Source organism: Oryzias latipes, chromosome 20 (genome assembly GCF_053564925.1).
Source record: "Oryzias latipes strain Hd-rR chromosome 20, Olatipes_Hd-rR_3.1".
Classification (NCBI taxonomy): Eukaryota; Metazoa; Chordata; class Actinopteri; order Beloniformes; family Adrianichthyidae; genus Oryzias; species Oryzias latipes.
This window is the reverse complement of record NC_136256.1, coordinates 20,560,607-20,582,938: the sequence shown is the minus strand read 5'-3', so window position 1 is coordinate 20,582,938 and position 22,332 is coordinate 20,560,607. Positions and strand designations below refer to the sequence as shown.

The following is a 22,332-nucleotide window of genomic DNA, read 5'->3' as shown; positions in this document are numbered from 1 at the left end:
AAGTGTTTTTATGTGCAACTGGGACTTACAAATCCGGTTTTTACACTCGACTTTAGATTTTTCCCCAAAGGCTTTTTTTTCTTTTAAATTTATATAGAAAAGAAAAAAACTTTAAATATTTTGTCATCATTTAAACCAAAACCTCATAATCATGAATGATACAAATGGAGTGGAAAGCACTTTGGATCTTAAAACTTTCAGTTTCTGCATGCATGACACTTTCTTTGTTTTGCATAAAACACCATGATAAGGAGAAGAAAATGCTTTCATCTGCTTAAAATTAAAATGTAGTTAATCTAACCTAATGTTCTGACGACTGTCTACCATAATATACAGCTTTTTATCATACGTCATGGCAAAAAAGGCATTGGTATCATCAAATTAGGCTCAACACAGAGGCATAGAGCGCCCCCTATCGATTGATCTATTCACATTGAGCCTGAAGGAGAGGCCTGTTTGTGATTCAGTTCCAAAATCCAAAGTTTAGACACACAAATAGCAGTTATTATTTTTTATTTGTTACAAAAAATAAATATATTGACACTAAATGTCAGTTTTGATGGTAGTATGACAAAGTAAGCGGGTGAAACAGTGATTAGAGAAAGTGTTCAGGAGAGCAGCTTATTTGTAAAGCTTTTTCAATCAAGAATGATCCTGAATAAACCTGGAAATTTTGTAAATCATCAAGATATTCTAATGTGTTGTGAACGTTTATGAAGAAAACTAATGAAAGTAACAGCATTTAAAATAAAAAAAGTTAAAAAGTGATGCATGCACAAGAATAATATTAAAACAAGGGTAACAGCTCTTTGGAGATGATCTTGTGGGATAGGCGCAGCACCTCTGGGGATCTATGCTGTTGCCCCGCAGAGTCTCACTGGAGTTGAAATGTCTTCTTCTGGTCGTCCAGTCATCATAAAAGGCCATGTCTGCAAAAACAAGTCATCAACGAGTTCATTGCAAATAAAATCAACTCATAAAACTGTTGGTGCTTTTGAGTTTTCTTTAAAAAAACGCAAACATATTACTGTAAATGACAGGACAAAAACACACCATTCGTAAATTGTTATTTACTTTAGTCAGCTCTAAAAAAGGTTTATAATAGAGTTTTAAAGTTGTTTCCTGCTGTCTTTCATGCCTTCTGGATTCATACCAGATTCACTGGATGCGCAAAGCTGCTCTCAAAGCGTCCATCCTGCAGTAGCTGTCTAAGGTGGGAAATGTAACTGGAGGCGAGCCGTAGAGTGTCCAGTTTGGACAGCTTGGTGTCCGCCGGGACCCAGGGCAGGCTGGTTTTCAGTCTGGAGAAGGCCTTGCTCAGCACTCTCATCCTCGCCCTCTCTCGCGCATTGGCCGCGTTTCTCTGCATCCGCCGCGTCTCCTTGTGATGCGCTCTGGAGAGCGCGCGGCGCTCCGGCTTGATCCTCCTTCCCACACTGTCACTGTCCAGCACCTCTTCGGAACGCCGGCTGGGGGGGAAGCGGGTAATTGTCTTCCTCGCTGGGCTCTTGCAAAGGACGGCAGTCCTCCTGTGACGCACTTCATCCGCATCACTCGCAACAGAGCCAGTGGACATGACCGCTCCAGCTGCGCCCTGAAGGCGCAGAGACTGAAAGTTTAAAGCCTCCTGCTGATAAGATCTTTATCACGGGTAAACAAGTCAACAGCTTCAAATTTAACTTGTGAACTTTTTGGCTGAAATCCTAAATATATTCGAATAAGATGAGCTCCTTCTTAAACATGCCCTCTTGGTTGGTAACTCCACTTATTTAAGTGCTCTTGATCTGGCACATGTACAGTTTTGGCTCTGAATTTGCCCTGCCCCTCTCTCCAAGCCTTCATGACCTCAGTAAGACCACAACTCAGCCTTCAGTTGTCCATCTCCATGCTGAATAATTGGTCTGAGCCCTGTCAATTACTGGCCTGTTTGGGACATAGACACATAAACTATAATATCACAGACACACGTGACTTTCAAGGTGAAAGAACCAAACTTCAAAAGGATAACTGGGCAGTAAAGACAGATGAAGCATTTTAGTCTTGCAGGAGGTTTTGTGATAGAAATGTCTTGGGGACCTTATCAAAAGTGTTTAATCCGCTGCTGGTTTCACAGAAGTATTGGGTTTCTGCAGATGGAGCAGACATTCACACGCAGTCTGGATGCAACAGCCCCAGCTGTTTTCAGTTCCCATGACATCTGGAGTGTTGGCATGACCAGGGCATGGCAGATGTGAGGAGGCCCCTCACTCTCATTGTGTAACAAAGATAATTTTATTCTTTTCATTCTGAGAAATAACAAGGCCCTTAGAAGAACCCAATGTAAGATTTTAAGAGTTTTTGTTAAAAGTTTGATTAACTGTCAGCAATAGGAGAAAAGCTGCTTTTCTGGTTGATCAGGGATCAGACAGTCCTCATTGGGAACCCTTGACCCTGTTTTCCCAGAGGACCTCCCATAAAACTGAGTGAGGGGCAAGATTGAAGACTTTCTCCAAATCCATAAAGCGCTTGTGGATTTGATGGAAACGCTCTTCTGAACCTTCAGGAACTCTGCATGAGAGCTGATTGCTGTTCTACTTTTGCAATGAGAACTGCACTGTTCCTCCTGAATCAGAGATTTTACAATCCAGTTCCTTGGAGCGCGTCCAAGCCACCTGCCCTTCGGAGGTATTCTGGGTGTGACCCACAAAGAAAAGGCCCCAGGACTCACTGGAGGGTCTTGGAAGGCCTGGGCAAATCTGGGAGTCCTTCCTCCATGTGTAACGGGAGGACGTTTCTGTGAAAAGGGAGGTCGGGCATCTGAGACCTGACTCCGGATGAGCAGAAGATGATGGATGGATGCTTCAAAATTTGGATAAATGTAAGTTTTCATGCCATTAAAAGCATATTGAAACAGTACTGTGATGCAGCTCCATCACAAAGTTTTTTCCTTCTGAGGAGACTCCAAGAAAACTCCAGATCTCTGCCTTTAATTGTCATTCCAAAATGTACAATAGGAATGGCATAAGATTATGAGAGAGGCTTGATCTTGCAGAATGCACACCTTTAGATATTTTTATTTTGTTTAGACTTTATGAGCAACATTTCTTTTGGCTGTTTAAAACAGGCTTTAGATCATTTTTTATTGTCCTGTAGGAAAAGTTAGGAAAGTGCTTCAACCAAGTTCACACTATGGATGAAGTTTTTTAGAAGGCTCCTGGACTTTCAGCATTTTCTTGAGTATGTCAGCAATCCATCCGATTTTTTAGGCAAGTCACCACCTCGAGTTGAACAGACCAACTGACATCTTTGAGGAGTGATAGCTAAGGGATTCTGTTCTTAGATTTATTACTTATTTGATAAACTGCCTTCTTTTTTTTAATGCAGCAAAATCCTGTTGCTGCATGTCACACATTTCAACCTGCTCCTTCATTCACTGTCAGCACGAAAGAAGCGGAGATACTGCCCTCGTTCATCATTCTGTACATGTCGCTCTTTGAGTCCAGAACAAAAATATTGTCTAAAACAGCACGGTTATTGATAGTTTTATGGTTGCTGCATTTGCCCCAAGGGTAATTAAATTCCAGGCCAACAGCAGTAAATAACACTTTAAGCTTGACATGAAGAGCGAGCCAGCATTTGTCTATCAGCAAAGACTTTCAGGGGTCCTGAACTCTATTAGAGGCCTGCGCTGGAGGAGCAGGGGGACAGGTGCAGCCTCATGATGTCACAAGCTGCACTTTCCCTTCCGAACTCTCACGATTCCCATGAATCCACTCGTGCCTGCAGCACGTTAAGCTCTTTGGAGGACACATGTAAAGAGGCCAGTGCACAAGTCAGAGGCAGCATCTGTTAGGATCTGGAGTCTATCTCTGAAATTATTGCTGAATTATTCATCATTATTATGGCATTATTCATGACAAAACACAATAATGTGAAGAAGAAAACATGTCGTTTGCTTCATGCTCAAGCAAATAAGAAAATTCTTTAATTTGTGAACTTAATGTAGGCAGTTTAGTTTCAATTGCACAATGGGATTATATGGATTAAAATCACAATTTATTGTGCCTTTTTTGGTTTAATGTCTTTTTGCATTTGTTTGTGTGGTGCAAAGAGACCACAGTCGATGTCAACTGGGACCTTCAAAGTAAATGAAACAAAGTAAAAAAAAAAAAAAAAGAAAAGGCATTTGAAATATAAGAATAAAAACTGTAATGGATGAGTTTAAAGTCATCTTGTTTCATCAGCAGGGATACATTTTATTTGGTGAAGTGAATCAATTTGCTTCAAAGGGTCCAGCAGGGCAGAAGGCACATAAAGCATCACAACAGTTTGCAAGAAAGGCAACACTGAGTGCATCATAAAAACTAACATTCATTCACAAATTAACATCCAGTTCAACAAAAATCTATCTTCTTGTTTGGCTAACAATAACTCATTTGACACATAAATTACCAAGCAGCAATATTTAACCTTCAATCACAGTTTCAACAGCTTCTTTGTATGCCCCCCTCCCCTCTTTGTATTTTATTTTTCTAGGCTCATTTAAACTCCAGATGGTTTGTTTGTTTGTTTTTTCTTGCCAAAACTGTAATTGAATTACAGGTAATCTCCAGAAAGAAGACCCCCCCCCCCAATTGTTGCATGAAGAAAGTGAGTGTTTACAGCCTGATGAAGCACAGCTTGTTGGTTATAAGTTTTCACATTAAAATGCACAAGGTGCAAAGCCTGCAGACTAGCTTTTGTGGACATGCTGAAGAACCATGAAATGCTTTAAATGACTGCAGTGATTACTCATTGTCACCCGCACTACAGCGATATTTTCAGGAAAATGAACCAGAGGCGTTGTGTAAGTGGTGAATTCAGGTGATATTTCTTCATTAAATCAAGTGCATACATGCTTTTATTCGAACCCTAGTGTAAAGGGATGTCCGCCCTGTGTAAAACCTTTTCCAAAGGTTTTTGTTGAGTCCTCTTCATTTGCGCTTTGCCTCGATGGCTTTAATCAGGGGGACCCACCGGGACGTGGTGCGACCTCGTGTTTTGCTTTGAGCCAGGTTTGGCCACATGGTGCCCCTGATGTTCACCGGGCCGTCGTACTCGTCCGCCTCCGAGGTGATCTCCATCTTCTTGATGATGAGCTTTAGGAGGCCGTGCTGCTTCTCCAGGATGCTTGACATCTCTTTCATTCTGCAGGAAAATATAATTCCATGCTGTTTGTACACCTTCTGGGGGAAATTTAGGCAGGTTTTTTTCACCCAGTACTAATTAATATTTCTTGTGGAATTTTTGATAGTGCTGTTAAGTCACCACTAGGTGCTGCTCAAAGATAAAAAAAAAAGTTTACTCAGCTTATTAGTAGTTACCACCCAAACTTCATACATGAATTTAGGTTTCAGAGCTTATTTTAAACATTTCCAATATCTTGAAAAAGCTGTACATATTATTTGAAGACTTGCAAGCTAACCAGAGTCTTGTGAAAGTCTATGCCATGCAAATTCACCTGATCTTCTGCTTCTTCAGTTCATTCTCTATGACAGGGCAGTTCTGTGATTTGGACTGCAGACGACTCCAGACCTCATTTTTCTCCTCTTCACCTGAGAACAGGTGTGTTAAAAAGTGCTGAAAGACAGCAGAAAAAGGGGGAAAAAGCTTCAACAAAAGAAGATCCGAATTAGAAGAAACTGTAATAGCGTTCATATTTAGTGCTAAGCATTTACCCTGGAACACTTGCGATTGGGATAGATGATGATGGAGGGTTTGTCAACCCGTTTCATGAACCAGTATGGAAGCTTATCTTCCAGAGATGTGTGAAGGTCAATCTGAGTTTAGAGGCAAAGGTTACAAAGTGCAAACTTACTAACAGATTGCTGGCGACCAGGACGGGCTGGCTCCATACTCACCTGCATGGCTATCCGTTTCAAAGAGGCATTTCTTTGAACCTCAGCAATGTCTCCAACCGCCAAACCAATCTACATCCCCCCAAATAAGACAATAATTGTTTTTTGCCCAAAGAATATTAAAATAAATCTCCGGTTTTCCGTTATTACAAAAATAAACTACGTAAAGGACATGCTTACCATCAAGTTCACCAGCAGGATTGGCATGAGCATCACAAATTGCACAAAGATGAAATATGTCAAGATTCCAAATGGCAGCTCATTTTTCAGAAAAGCATCCAGAATGTTGTTCTGGTAGTTCAGTTCCCCAACCATCATCACAAATGTTTGGATCACGGAGAGTGGAACAGTCTCAAACTGACTCTAAAGATAGAGACAAATAAATGTGAATGTTTGTGGTTAAACAACTGAGGTGAACAAGAGTTAAATAAAATCGGGATGAATTGAACCTAAGTTTATTAAATAAAGGTTCACATTTTGGTTTAATGGATTTTAAAGTTTAATTTTCACTGATTTAAAGGTACTATAATTGAAATAAATGTCTGTGTTACCTGGTTGAGCATAAGAGCATGGAAAGCCAGACTGAAGGCCAACATCAGGAAGAAAAACAGCATCACGATGCGGACCAGCGTCCTCATGATCTCCCCAAACATCACCACAAAGATGCCGACGTTCTCAAACCTGGAATGGCAGGTGACCAGAGACACCAGTTAACAGCACAACTCACCCATGACATGAAACAGTGTAGCTACCAAAGCAAACTCTACCTCTGGAGATAAAGAAGAAAACCAATCCAGTAATGCAAGACAGCCAATGCCCCTGCCTGCCAGTGCAGCGAGCCCTCTGCATTGATCATGAGTGGGATGATGAACAGCAGAGAGTAGACGGCTGAGGCCCAGTCGTTATGGTTGGAGTGATCCCTGAAGTAATTCCAGCGCTTTTGAAGAGTAAGAAAAACAAAAACAAAATGATAAAAAAATATTGACCTCTTTTTAATTCATGTATGAGGAATTCTTCTGGTTCATGAAGATGCCGCGAAGGCATAGAGCAGCTGCCCTGGTCATATGTGCACGCAGTGACCGCCGGGAATGGTGAGGAATTTCTCTGGACATAAACAATGTGGAGATCTGCTGACTGCTCCCCAGAAGAAGAGAGATCGACAAACCAGCGATCCTCTTAAAGTTTGTTAATCGGAAAAACAAAGCAACTTTATTGAAGCAAAGAAGAAATCTGAAGGGAACCAATGTTTTCATGAATGATAACCTGACTAAAAGAAAAGTCTACATTGCCAGAAGGGCACGTTATTTAAAAAAATATGTAAAAATTCATAGCTCTTGTTAAATAATCAATGTTTCAAAACTTTTAAAACTCATATTATTTGGTGATGACACAAATGTATCTATTCTACATACAATTAAAGGGAACTTATCAATGTGGAAAACATAAAATCATGGATGGATTACAACAAGTCATCTTTGACCCTAGATAAAACCGAATTGATGCTTTTTGCTAATAAATAATGTCTCAATGTGTTACAGAAATCAATCAATCAATGATTTGAGACTGGCTCTCAGTACCTGCTGTGATAACTGTACGATTTCTTTTCCTATGGAATAGATGTTCATGATCAGGACCATCACCATGGAAAAGGACTTGAACACAGTTTGCTGCAAAACAGAACACACATTTATCAAATCTGAAGGAAGATTGCATCAAAAAGCCATTCCATACTGTACCTCAGTAAAAGAGACGGGCACCATGTTGATGACATGGTCACCTGTGTCAGTGGTGTTCATAGAAGGTCTGAGAGACACGATCAGGTGGGTCAGGGGTAGCAATCCCAACAGGTACAAAAACATGTTGAGGGCATGAGCTTTGCTCCCGTATGCAACCCTGCATAAGCAGAAGAAAGAAGTGAAGCAGAAAACCTTCTATGCTGCAAAACTGAGCTTTTAGAGCTTTAAGAAGGGATTTCTTCATTCAGGGCTACACACCACTTCATTGCCAGATATTTTTTGCAGACTGGGTGGTTAAGGAGCTCAATGCGATTGTACTTCACCATTGCCTGCAGAGAAAAAGGGAAAAGTTGTAAATATATATATATATTTAAAGCAACGTTTTTCAAATGTATCAGTTTAAATATTTCCAAATAATTGTGAGCAAATTAAATCTCATTAATACCCAAGTGTCTGTTTAGGAGATGCAACAAGCAGATTTTACAATAAATCTAATTTGTTTGGATTTGAATGAATGTTAGTAATTTTGCTTTTTGGCTGATTGTTTGAATTCTTTTCTCCACAACCGGTAAAACCATTTTTCACACAAAACTCAACTTAACCAAGCATGAAGGACAGAGCACTTAAAAAAAAATCCTATCTCTTCTGATTTGGCCAAAGATGGGGAATAGAATATTTGTGGTTTACATCAGAAGGATGTGGATTTTTTAAAAATAGCTTACGTTGACTGCAACCAATGGCTGAATCTTCAAGGACTCATCGCTCAACTTTTGGGGTGAAATAGGAGCCTGGAGCCATTGGAAATTATATTCAATCTACAAAGAATAAACAAATGTTTATCTTTTTTTTACCGCATAGATGATTTCAATGATGATAAAGTCATGATTGAACAGTCTATAGATAACTTACATGGTAGTCAGGGCTGTTGTGGTCATCATCAGACTCTCTCACACAGCAGTCCAGCAGATGCTGTGGAAGACAGTTGTGATGTGACAGGTTATGCAGCAGTTAAGATTTAGGTTTTTAAAGAATGCTTTTTTATTTTTTATTTTATGAATTCAGTGAAAAACCTTGTAGGTTTCAGGCAGAAACTCAATCATATCGAGTATGGGGCATCTCTGGCTGGTGCCGGGAGTGAACAGCTGCAAAGCCTCTTCACATCTGGAAGAAGAGAATCTCAAATTAGTCTCAAATCAAGAAAAAAAAACCTCAAATGTTAAAGAAATAAAGTTTTTGTAACTTCTGCAACTCGGATTTAAAAAAATTCCTGATGACAAACCCATGTCTCTGAACCTGACGTTTTTAGGTATTTGTCTTGTAACAAACCCACCTGTCACTGTCAACCACGGCATTGACCACATCCTTTCTTCCATTTTGCACAGCTTCATGGAGGAACGACGTGTGGTTCTTGTTCAAGACTAGCTCCGCCCCTTTGACCAGCATCAGCCTGACTGCTGCCACGTGTCCTGCTCTGGCAGCAATATGCAGCGCTGTGTTCTGATGTGGCAACAAGGCAAAAACAATTTAAAAAGTAATTGCAACTTCTTTCTTTTTTTTGTCTGCAGACATTTTTAAGAGGAGACAACCATGAATTCTTTCTGATCTATTTATGAACCATTGGGGCAGAACTGAAAGAGCAGCAGTTTTTACCCCATCCTCATCTGTTTTATCCAGTAATTTGAGATTGGCTGACAGCAGAATGGCCATAGTTTGAGTGTATCCTTCAGAAGCAGCATGATGCAGACAAGACCAGCCTTTGTAATCACTGTAAAAATGTGCAAAAATCATGTTTGTTTGATGTTATTTGCATATCAAGCCTTTAGGGTAAGAGATACAAACACTGGTCCCTTGTGTATGCAGCTACCTGTGAAAGAGAGCTCCCTTGCGCAGCAGCAGTTGAACCACTTTAGTGTGGCCCTCTTTGGAAGCTAAATGCAGAGGTGTCAGGCCCCGCTCATCTCCCTCATTCAGCAAGCGGGAGTCAGTGATGGTCTCTAATAATCTCTGACAGGTGTTGATGCGCCCGTACCTTTAAGAAGAGGAGGAAAGGTTGACACTTTTAATCATGGCTTCATTCCCTTTAATACACCCCAGGTAGACTTGCACGATACTGCGCCAGAACATTCATGAATCCACACATAAAAACAAGTTCCAACTTTTGTTCTCCAGTTACAACACAAACCTAAATATTGAAGAAAAAGCAGCAATGTTTCATCCAAGAAAGCACATTTTTGTTTTACAGTTTCTAGTATTATAGTGGAGTTTCAAGGCAAAAACGTATTAAAATGTAATTTTAATGAAAATGGCTTTGGTGTGAAGGGATTGTTCAATCTCCTGGAAGTCGTGACCCAGGTTGCTGGAACCTATTAGAAGAAATAAGTATAAATAACAGACTGTCTTAAAGATCACTTTGTCTTCAAAGCTTTTAAGAGGGTCAGCCGCTCTTTTTGCCTGCTTATTGTCAAAGTGTCAAAAAGAAATGAGGTTTCCAAAGGAGTAAAAGTATGACATCATAACACCATCTTCCTTTGCCCCCTTGCTCTGACAAAATGGGTGTACATGATGGAAAAATCAATAACAATAATGTTTAATGTTCTCTCCTTGCACTATTAGTAACGTTTCGTTACATGCGCTGGGCTAATTGAATTCTTTCTTGTGACAGCTCCTTAAGGACAACGTGTGATGTCGTTTCAATTAATTTCAAAAATGCTTCCAAGCCTGTGAATTTCTCCCAGGATTAAAACAACTGGACACTGCGTTGACAGTACTCATTTGTCATCGTCCAACTGGTGTTCATGTACAGGGGCTGCACTGGAAATTCTCTTTTTAGGTTGTCAGGTAATGAATCAGACTCTACAAGAAGCGTTTTTCTCCCTCCACTTATTGATTAGTGCAAGAATAGGGTGTAATCTATAACTTTCTGTTTCCTTTGAAAAGAAAAACATTCCACTTCTTGTGTAAAAAAAGTGAAAGTCATTGAAAAACCTTAATAGCTGTTTGAGGAAGGACTGATGAGATACTTGGTTAAATTAATGTGCTTTTTTTCCTTATATTTTTAGCTTAATCTATGTTAAGTAACCAATGAAAGGTGAAAAAAGTGCAATTTCTTTGTTGGCCTCAGGTTGTATGAATAAAATACGGGTGTATATGCTGCGACACTATAACAACATAAATAGGAAATGTAAAAAGAAATGTTTAATTATCAGTCGTTAGTGTCAAAATTACACAGCACGCTCATCTTTAGAGAAATTTCCAAAGTTGAAGTCACTTTTTTCGGTCAAATTCAGGTCAAATCATTGTTGTTTCATTCGATGGTGTGGAAATTCTTGCCCCTCGGGGACCAATCAAAACTTACTGGGCGGCAAAGTGCAGAGCAGACTTCTTGTCCTTGGACTTGCATGCGAGGCCAAGCTGCCCTGAGAGGCCCAGCATGTTCTTCACTGAGTCATGGATCCCCAGTCTGCAGGCATAATGGAGTGGGGTGCAGCCCTCATTATCTTCACAGCTCAGCAAGGCCTTCACACTGTTGCGCTACAGACAAATAATAATCATTTTTTGTTTTCAGCTGATTCTCTACCTGTAAAGGGTTAAAATAAAGTATTGACAAAAACACATTTACCCAGAGCTACATTATCATTTATTTTATTGACAGTGTCATGCAACAGCTTCAAATTTCTCCATAGAGGTTATTTTTAACAAAACATTTAATTGTAAAAAAATAAATATTTAGCCTGTAGACTTTTGAAAATGTGCAAAATACAATTCCTTTCTTCTTTTTTTAATCAAGGCAATTTGACTGACAAGTAACCTTTATTTATTCAGAAATAAGGCGTGAAACCTGTATTTTTTATATCGATGTTCCAAAGTCAAGGACAGTAACAGGAAGCAGGGCTCTATAACTTGACTTATTTTTACACTGGCCAATATGGCTGCTAGATTCCCAAACCTTGATATTTCCACTGGCCAAACTTATCTGGAAAAAATACATCAACTCTGTCATTTCAAAAGCGGTTCAGTTATTCATTCATGTTTTAATGAGCTTTGTTTTTTTAAATCTTATCAATAGAAACAGACAACAAAACATAATATTTCTTAATATTCAATTGGCTATCAATTTTAATAGAACTCTTTAAAAAATTATTTCATGACTTTTTATTTGCTTGTTTTTATTAATTTTACATTTCTGAAATTTAGAAATGCCACAATCCTCGTATGTTACACATATAAACTAAACCAACTAAAAGACTTTTCCTAACTGCCGATTGCTTAATTAGAAAATTTAACATTTATTTCACCAAATTTGTGTTTTTTTTAAATTGTTTTTTAGTATCATACAAATCAATCAAACCGAAACAAAACCGTGACCCATCGTGTTGCATCACTACTTGAACAGTTACATTTCAGCAATTTTATAATTTGAAAGACCTCAAAGTGGGGCAAACTGGAAAAAAAAAACAGGTACAATTGTTTTAACCATGTATTCATCTTAACTCTTCATTTAATTAAAAATTTCCAGAGTTCTAATCAGAGTTATTAATTTTCGTGCCTCAAAACTTGGACTGCTTCAATATTTTTTCTGTTTCCATTGTGTGTTTTCATGGACCATTTGTAACAATTTTTTCATTAGTTGATAATATTCTAGTGTAGCTGCAACAGTAAATTACTGTAAAGTATGTTCTTGTCTTGGTGCACTACAGCCACTTAGAACCAGAGAGCAGTTTTGACCTAAACGTCCTCTTCCTCTTCTAGCATTTCCTTTGTCAGTTTTTCCCCTCTCATTCGCTATCAGCTCCATTATTATACTGTTAAAATCTCTGATTTCACCGTCACTGTTCAACCACATTTTCATTTGATGTAACATGTCCCAAACGAGCCCACAAACCATCAAATGATTCAATCACAGTGAAGTCTGCATTGAAAACGTATTCAATTTCTTAAACCCAAAAGACAAGATAGATTTGATTTTTGTCTGTTGAATTGTAACATTATTTTTTTTGTACGTCTATGATTTTTATTAATTTTCTGTAGTTTTTTTTATTTTTACTTACTAAGTTTAGAGAAATAAATGACAATTTGTTTTAATAGAAAAATGATCAGATCTTTGTGCAGTTTTAGAAAATACCTGCAGTACTTCTTCTGGGATATTTTTCAGCCCCTTTGGTTGATGAATGGCCAGGTGAAGGAAGTTACAACCGCATTTGTCTTTCAAATTGACATTTGCCCCTAAAGAGACCAACAATATCACATAGTGTGTCAGTAACCAGAAATCTCAAACGTTGTTGTACTAAATGATGGCTCACCTTTTGACAAAAGCAGAGCTACGCATTTCCATGCTCCGCAGCTGGTAGCCAACAGCAGAGGAGTGTTGCCTTTACAGTCACAGCTGTTGAGATCTGCACCCTGATCAGAGAATACATTATTTTATTACTTTTTTGGGTGGATTGTTCGTTTGAATGTAATTTATCAAATTTCTTAGTAGATTTAAAACATTTGATTTGAAAAGGCCCAGAACACCCTGATTGATGCTGAGGTTTATCAAACCCTGGATAAGTAACAGATCCTCACGGAAAAATGTCGCTGGTAAAATTTCATTCAACAATTATCCATATCATTGCCTAAAATAATGTGAAAAATGTTGGAAACAGAAAATAGGCATTGTTAAATCCACTTAATTCAATTCAATTCAATTTATTTGTATAGCCCAAATTCACACAAACAGTCGTCTCGATGGGCTTCGTATCTGTAATGAAACATACATTTTGTTAGACTGTTTTGGGGCTCTTAGTACAAAACATGCGGCCATTAAATGCATTTTTAAAAAAAATTATATATAAAAAAAAAACAAATCTAAAAAATGATATAACAGTTCCAAAGTTAGCCATGGTTTTTTTTGTTCCATGTTTTGAGATTGACAAAAAAATATTGTAAGAAAACAGTTTTAAAAGTATTTTGAGAAAAAAATAAATGCAAGAGTTTTGAACACGGGAACCCGAAATGCGCATTTAAGTACGTTTACACAGACTTTTCATTGAAAGTGGGTGCACTTTTAGCATATCATTTGCCCGGTGTGAATGTAGCATTAGACATCACTATGTGTGTGGTTTTAAGATCCTTGTAATAAGTTTCACATTTGTAAAAAGCCAACAATCATAAACCTAAACACTCTAAGAAAAAATCTTTACTTTAGAACAGCAAATAGGACCAGCATGTCCTATTTAAAAAATCAAATTAGTCTTTTAGTATCCCACTCTTCATTTTCTGTACTAAGAATAAGATGGTTGGCAGATGACGCCACTGATTTATGGTAGCAGAGCTACCCACACAGAAATGTATTTCTTATTGCTCTGTTTGCGGACAGGAAATAAACTTGGACACCATCTCCCCCACCCCCCAGCAGCGCTGCTCCAATAAAACAGTCCACTTTGCGACAGATGGTGACAGACGGTCCATAAGCAAAGCAAGGCACCTTGAACATTTAATAAACCCAGCTGTGTATTTAAAATGGCAAACACGGAGTGATGTTAACAAAGAGGGGCCATATTAAGTTGTTGGTTGCATTTGTTGTAGCACCCTGAGAGGTATACAGAACAAGTCGCAGATGACTTAAAAATGTCTTCTTTTTTTTTTTTAATTTAGCTTTTGTAATCACAGAAATTATAATTGCTCCTAAATAACACACGTGCATTCATGCAGGTCATGTATGTTATGTGTGAGTCTTTATTTACCAAAGAAATGAGGTACTCCGCCAGCTCACTGTGGTCAAATATTGTAGCCCTGGAAAAGTAAACACAGTTGCTGTAAACTGGCGCTCATGCCTGTGAGAGCCACAGTCCTTAGTCATGATGTCAAATGTTGAGTAAGCATGACTTCACTCTAATTCTGCTTTGTCAGAGGATGATGTAAGAGCCGGATTTTCTCTTGTATGTGAATGTTTTATCTCCTGATTATTGTGTTTCTCTACAATGACAAATACAGGTTAGTCTGATGATGTAAAGTATTTTCAGAGGGCAGATCGGATGATTCCTTTAACTGAATGATTGTCTGCAAAAAAAAAAAAAAAATCATCCAGTAATTCTCCAGATTTGTGACCAGATACCATAAGAGACACGCCAGGCGTCAAAGATTTGATTTCTCACCAGCTGTTACAGAAAAAAAATAAGTAGAGATCTTTTGCATTATGTTATAATGGCCATCTGTGGAAGCTCAATAAGCTTTATGATTAAAAAAGTAGATGGATTCAGAGTTTTTATTGTGATGACATTGTTGAAAAGATTATTGTTTGAGGAAATCAGCTTAATTGCTACACCGCTACTGTGTTTGTGCAGGGAAACTGTTTTTGAAGTAGATAACGTTTATAATTTAACTTGATTATTATTGCAGTTTTTGTTACTTAGAGCTGTCTTATGTAGGTTACTGTTGACCACCACTAAGTAAGTCAATATATTTTGGTTAAATCAAAGAACTACCATTAGAAACTCTAAAATTAAAAAGCTAGTTATAGAACAGAAAGCTAAATTTCTTAACAAAGAAATCAGAACCTTGACATTCTATCACCTTCTTTACATGTTAAAAGTTAAAGTTGAGCTATGAGACTCTAGAGAAGAAATTGAGAATTAAAATCAATCCACAACATCTTTAGCCAAAACAACAACAAGTGTGACTCAGAAGGTTTCCAGATTTCTTGTATTTCTTTCAAGATAGTCAAGTATATATTAAATATGTGTACAAACAAATAAGTAAATGAGAATTAATGGCAAATCTATCCACATTTGCATTCCATAAAGTTCTGCCCACTGTTGTTTTACCACATCAAAAAAATCCAAAGGGAACATTAGTAGAACATTCTGCCACACTGTATGGTCACATGTCTTTGCTAAATTCAAAGTGTTCGCACACATTGGACTGGAATAATGGCTTGATCGTTTTTTGCTGTCATCACATGTATGTTGGTTTTTAAGTTAAAAAAGTTAGAGTAAAGTGTAACTACCGTGTCTCAATCTAAATGGTATTTTCCAAGATTGATTATAATCAATTTATTTCTTTTGAACTTATTTTGCAATGATTTGATCTGATTAACAGCTTAAATCAGACAGATCAATTTAGTTGTATAAATCAATTAATCAATTCATCTTTACACCCCTAATCTGCATTTACTGCTGTTAAAAAAATGCTGTTGATGAAGTTTGTTATAGTACCGCCATGAACAAAAATCTACATTCTCCCCTGATGATGTCAAAATTCCAGACTCCAATATTATTTTAAAATTCCTCTACCCTTTTTTCAGTTACTTTAATGCTCCTTTCTATTAATATTTTAAAGTCTGACATCACATCCTAATCGACAGTATACGCTGGAGTTGCCTCTATTCTTACAAGCAGAGTTCTTTGACAAACCCACCTGTGCAGAGGGGTTTGACACGCCCCGTCAGTGAGGTTGATGAAGTCTTCTACCTGGTCAACAGTGCTCAGCATCAATTTGACGACCTCAGTGGCACCTTGTGTGCAGGCTAAATGAAGCGGCGTGGATCGATCATTCTAGACAGCAAAATATCCAAAATATCATGTATGACAAGCTATGGCTGAATATCCACAGACTTTGGCCCATGCAAAGAGAGAGACGCACAGTTAAATAGAGCAGAAAATAAACACATTTATGGGAATTAGCATGTGTACTAGCATGTCATGCGGACTCACTTACTCACATACATATTCTACACCTCCCTAGTGCAATATTAGCAGAGCATCTCTCAGACTTACTGGCTGAATGCGGGGGGTGTAACACAAGCCTTTAATGAGATAACCAGGACTGGTAAGAAGAGACCAGCGATCGCTCCACTCAGCTCACAGTGTAAGTGGAGGCAATTTGTATCAATTTAGCCAACCAAAGCTATTACTGAACCCACTATTCCTGCTGTAGCTCTGGCCACTAGCCCAGGGCTAGACTTAACGATCACTCCCAGATGGGGATGATAAGACTGACGTGCTGCAGCGCAAAGACAGGGACCTTTTGTCAGGAAAAGGTGGAACAGGTGTAGGCAAATGAGACTGTGATTAAAGGAAACAATGCAAATCTGGCAACTGACAGCTGGTAGACAAATGGCTAAATTTATAATCTGCAGTGCCCCGGTATGTTTGTTTCCAAGTCACTAATACTGAGTATTAGGAAAACATAAGCAAATCAGTGTCTGCTCGCAGGCTTAGGAGTTAAAATGTTTGCATGAATCCTATGCACTCTGATGGAGGCTTTTTGATGCTGGTACCTGTTGCTGGTCGATTTTGGCCCCAGTAGCAATGCAGAGACGGATGGCCTCAATATTCCCACCACGTACAGCCAGATGGAGAGGGCTGCTATTGGACTTGTCCAAGTAGTTGATGTGTACTGCTGCAGGGTGGCCATGCTCCTCTCCTGCCAGCAGCAGAAAACTCAATAAATCCGGATATCCATATTATTCTGGATTAAAGTTAAGATCAGACTTTACTCGATCATAAAAACTATTTTGGTCATTCGTTACGTTGCATATAGAGCAAAATAAGGAATAGGTACTGTGTTGGAGGAGTTTTGTCTTCCAAAGACCAAACGGCTCAATTTGTTTTGCTTGATAACCAAGAAAACACTATTGCCTTCCTTAAAATACCCTTGTCACTCTAATTTTTGAGGATAATTCATTATGTTAGTCTCACCAGCCTTCAAAATGACTTCCATGGCTTTCTTTGCCCCTGCAAAGGCAGCAGCGTGCATGGGAAAATGGCCGAGCTTGTTCTGCTGGCAGAGCTTGGCTCCGTGTTTCAGCTTTGTTCGGGGACATGGACAGAGTCTCATCAGTTACAAAGATCAGTGGTTGTCAAGGTTAGGCCAGCTGAAAGACTTGTACGCACCAAAATAGTGAGAGCCTCACAGTTATTAATTGAGCAGGCCATCATCAGTGGGGTGTTTCCAAGGTCTCCCTGTAGATTGCAGTCTGTGGCATTGTAGGACAAAAGAAGCTGTAGGGCACAGAGGTAAAAACAGTGACTACCATCCATACATTGCAACTTCTAGTGTCATATCTGGATGTGTCAGTTTGTGGAAAAAAGCCAAATGTTGTGCTGACTTTTGTCTTTGAGCATAGAAGGAAAAGACCTTAAACTTTTATACGGTTTTTGGATAAAAATGTGACTTCTTTCTTTAGTTTTCCTCAAATCCTTTTGTTTCACAATGCTCCAATTAGAAACACCAAGCCTTGTTTATCTGTGGTGTACATGCATTTTTTTTAAAAAACACCATCCATTTCTTAACCCGTGATATCCCTTTCGGGGAGCTGCCGGAGCCAGTCCAGGCTACTGTTGAGCACACCCTGGACAGGTCCCCAGTCTCTCACAGGGCACTTTAAAGAACACATTTCTCCCTAATTAAATATTGAATAAGGAAATAGTGTGATAATACCAAATCACATAAACAGCAAGAAGTATACTTTGGGTGTGTTGCATAAAAACCAAAAGCAGCATTTTTAACCACTCCAGCCTTCCTACCTTCATCAGGTCGTTCTGTCTGAGGCTAACAGCCAAGTGTAAAGGGGACAACAGAGCAGTGTTGAGGACGTTGGGGTCAGCCCCCAGGTCTAAAAGAGCTCTGCAGCTCTCTGGTTTGTTCCTCTCCACTGCCCAGTGTAGGGGTACGTTACCCTGGTCATCACTGCAGTTCAGTTCTGGAAAAGAAAAATGCAAATTATTCTAGGTGCATGAAAAGATGACATGCAATAGTGCATCCTGTCTGAGTTTACCCTTTGGGTCCAGCACAGTGATGATGAACTGGATCAGGGTGACGTGGCCGCCTGCAGCAGCGTGATGCAGGGGACTGGCTCCGCATTCATCTTTCTCACTCAAAACCTCTGGGCTTTTCCTCACCAGGTTCTCCAGGTGAGCCAGGTCACCCTTCTCTGCCAGCTTCAAAGAAACATTGATTTAAAAAACAAAAACAAAGTCAAGATATTATCGTAAACTTACTAGATTCATTAGCTTGTGCATTTTGGATTTATATTGTTTAACCATTGCTGGTGTTCTGCTTCCTGAAATGACCGGGACATGTTTACTAAGATTAAAGGGAAACACAACAGTTTTACCTGTTGTCTTGATAGTGTATAGACTTGCACCCAATATTTCCAATGTAATTGTTTCTGCTTGTTTTCCTTTTATTTCGTCTGCAGCAGTCAATTTTATTTACGGTGAAAGATGACAAAATCAGACATATTTTAGTACAAAAAAAATCTATATTCATTGCAGATTTTACATTCGCAGTAAAATCTGCAAAGACAACATATATCATTTTGGAACGTAACTAAATTATTGACATTGATCATTTGACATAGAGTACTTCCAGTATCTCTTTTCCTCTGGTCATTTACTTTGGCTGAAAACTACAATAAAAACAAGTTATTTGTTGGTAAATTTTAAAATTTTTACTAGTTATTAACTTACTAGCAGTCCAGTGCCACGCTTTATATTTTTGCATCTTAATAATTGCCTCTTAATAAAAACAAGGCCCGGGTTTATTTATTCTCAAAGGTCAAAGTCATCACAACAGAAATAAAAAAGGAGCCGTTAAGGACTGTTCTTTAGTATGTACTCAAAAAAATTTTTTTGTTTATTTATTTAACCTACAGATAAAATATTTTTTCTGAATAAAATATGGAGCACAATATAGGTCTGCAACATTAAATTACATTAAACACTGAAGTTTCACAAAGTCTGCAGAAATTCTGTTAATTAAGTAACACACTAAATATCTGTTTGTTTTGACTCAATACAAGTATAAAACATTATATGAAACTTGAGCCTTTTTGATGAACATTGAGCTGATATTCTGGTGATGGTAAATGTTTTTAGATCAATGAAAATGAACAATTTCCCATGGCACACCTGACCGCTCTTACAGCACACTGGCTGAAAAACACTGCCTTGTTATTAAAAATTAAATACCACAGAAGCTGCCTTTTTAAAACCAAAGAGATGGATTTATGCAAACAAAAATATTTTTTGTCAAATTTTCTCTATTTGTAACTTCTGGACTGTTCATTTTAATGTCAGATAGTGTAACTTTTTTCATCACCTCTACTGCATTCAGGCTTGCCGGCGATGTGTCTTCATCCTCTATCACATATGTGTAACAACTGGTCTGTCGAGCCACATCCCTGCTGAAGTTCATCACTTAGCTGGTGATCTGTGGAAACAGGGCCTCAGCAGTAGTGCCAGCAATCCCAAAACTTCATGCCTTAAAAAAATCAGGAACTTAATAAAATAGAGAAAAGATTAAATGAATTGCATCATAACTTCGAACAAGCCCTTAAAGTCTCATCCCAAAGGTATGTCCTTACAATTAAAAGACATGGGCACAGATGAATTTGTACCTGGAAGGGCATTCAGATTCTCCGAGTGTTTTGGGGGGCTGAGGTCCTATCTTTTGAAGAAAGCAATTATGTTCCTTTCAGCTGGGGGGCAGCGTGTTTGAGTCCGTCCCAGGTGTCCTTGCCCGATCCTGGGTGAGCAAGATTGAGAGGGACCTTGTAATAGTGCTGCAAGAGGCCTTCAGTCAGTTCCAAAGGGCCCATAAACAAAGAAGGAAAAATTGTCTTGAATGACAACCATGCTAGGTGAGTCCAGGTCTCACCCGTAGGTGTGGAAAATTATGGAAATATTGTTTCCCCTTAACCCACAGCAAAGACTGAAGATATTTGGATCAGTGCTCCCGAAGATTGGTTCTAATGAGGATCTTTTTTTTCACCTCTGGATCCCTTAAAATAAGCATAGTGATTCTTAAATTAAAGCTATGAATATTAACTGTGGGCGAGCTGTGGTCACCAAGGCGAATACTTTAATCTACTTCTCTGGGTAACTTTGCATATTAATTATGGATTGCGCTGACTCCTTAATGAGGAAAATAATCAAAGTTAACATGCAGTGCGAATGAGAACATATGTTAATGTGCTCAGTGAGTTGATTATTATACAGTACTGAGCATATGTTGTAGCATATTTTACTAATATGGCATTTCATTTGAAATTGGGACTCTTTTTGACCTATTTCCATTAGGCACCATTAATAATTGAGTGCTCCTTTGTGTGATTTAAAGTTGCACTTAAGCCTTGACCACAATTGATGGCTTACAATCAATGCCAGAATGGCACCAGTCAACCATTCAAGTCTGCTGTAATCCAGATAAAACGTGATGTTACTGAACCAATCAGATTGGTAATTGGATTTTGTCCCTTATATGGTCGATTTGATTCAAAATCTCAAATAACTTCCTCCTTTTTTGATTTCCGAGTGTTAAATGAGTGTCATTACTTTGTCAGAAATGAGCCTATCACTTGTTTGCAGAAGCCCAGTATCCAGGAAGTGCTGTAATGGGCACAGCTGAACACATTCCTAAAAACTGTAAAAAATAAATAAATAAAAAAACAAATAGGAAATGCATTTGTTCAAGTAATGTGTTGTGAATGTACCAGGGTTTTTCCTATTGCTTCCACTCAACCCCACATGATGCTGTTATTCACTTCGATTATTCGAGGGGGAAACTGTCTGCCAGCATTAATAAACAAGAAAAAAGGAAAGCAATAAGTGAGTTCATTATTTCTTTGGAGCATAATTAGAAGTACTTTGGCTTAAATTAGAAGTTACATATTGTGTAATTATTAAAAAAAGGCATCAAACGATGACAACATATAACACATAATTGCAGAGCTATTGCTATTATAACAGGTTTCCAGAATTTTATAATAAATATCATAAAAAGGAAAATGTATAGAAGTTCATCACAACACCCTTTAAGATAAACTACATGTAAACTACTACACAAACAAGATAGGATGTACTTACTGAACGTGTGTGATGCTGCTGCTGATCTGAGCTATCTGGATGTTGTCTTCAGCACCACAAAAGAGCTTTAAATAGTGTGGGCAGCGAACCATTTCCCTGTATGTCGCCTCTAACGCAGACTGGATACTGCCCCCTGTGACCAAACGAGTCGTGATGATTTCAGTCAGAAGTCCATGCTGTAACGTGAGAGGAAATTTGACTGGCAGCACTACATTAAAAAATTAAACATGATACTGCTCCTTTCTTCACAATCATTTAAGTAATGTGCTTGGATGGTGGGAAAGGGTTTGCCGAATTCTCCCCGCATTCACACAAAGTGGTTGGGGAAGAAAAGCATCTCAGTTTTCTGCCTGCATACAGGCTGTCAACTGAATAAGCAAAATAAAAATTAATGTTTTCAGCTGGTTTCAGCATCAAGCTTTCTCAATTGTTAGAATCTGAAAGCGCACATCTTTGAAAAAAACCACAGAGGAAACTCAACCCTTTGAACATGATGTGTTGTATCATTTGTTCTCCCATTATATACGTACATAAAAAGACATTTGTTTAAGATCCATTATGATGTTTGAGCCTGTTCTGTTGCTTTTCTTTTCTTTAAGCAAGTAACTCTTGACAAAACAGGATGAAAATGACCCTTGAGCTTTTTGTTGATAGCAGGGATTATGGAAAATTGCTCAGGGAGTCTTGATCAGAAAGGATTATCAGATAAAGTATATCATTAACCAGGGATTACTCATGCATTTCTACCAGAATTATGTTTAGGGGAATACTCATGAGATTGTAGATTTCCCACTGAGTTTGCATATTGTGTTGTTTTGTTGCCATCTGAGAACTTCTGTACTTAAAAAAACATACTGTCAATAGCATTAG

General features: G+C 38.4%; 1 protein-coding gene across 1 annotated transcript; it reads right to left on the bottom strand.

The window, feature by feature from the left end:
* Positions 1-4,211: 4,211 nt before the first annotated feature.
* On the bottom strand, positions 4,212-21,590 carry trpa1b (transient receptor potential cation channel, subfamily A, member 1b). The gene is made up of 29 exons (XM_023950382.2): positions 21,463-21,590; positions 19,995-20,122; positions 19,697-19,807; positions 18,372-18,534; positions 18,121-18,296; positions 17,488-17,595; positions 17,293-17,401; positions 16,872-17,017; positions 16,010-16,146; positions 14,338-14,386; positions 12,913-13,012; positions 12,735-12,835; positions 10,968-11,143; positions 9,477-9,641; positions 9,263-9,377; positions 8,943-9,109; positions 8,683-8,773; positions 8,522-8,581; positions 8,335-8,427; positions 7,871-7,941; positions 7,613-7,769; positions 7,454-7,543; positions 6,644-6,813; positions 6,428-6,557; positions 6,057-6,239; positions 5,880-5,948; positions 5,697-5,798; positions 5,480-5,598; positions 4,212-5,166 (listed from the first exon to the last, which is right to left on the bottom strand). Exons 3-29 carry the CDS (start codon positions 19,790-19,792, stop codon positions 4,953-4,955), a joined length of 3,357 nt encoding a protein of 1,118 aa, XP_023806150.1. The 5' UTR covers positions 19,793-19,807; positions 19,995-20,122; positions 21,463-21,590; the 3' UTR covers positions 4,212-4,952.
* Positions 21,591-22,332: the final 742 nt, after the last annotated feature.

Excerpts from the sequence above, each read along its gene's own strand:
- trpa1b (XM_023950382.2), bottom strand. The coding sequence starts at position 19,792 with ATGAACTTCAGCAGGGATGTGGCTCGACAGACCAGTTGTTACACATAT. Across the intron at positions 12,836-12,912 it reads AGCTCTGCTTTTGTCAAAAG|GGGCAAATGTCAATTTGAAA; the intron begins GTGAGCCATCAT and ends TGGTCTCTTTAG. Across the intron at positions 5,167-5,479 it reads CTGAAGAAGCAGAAGATCAG|AATGAAAGAGATGTCAAGCA; the intron begins GTGAATTTGCAT and ends ATTTTCCTGCAG.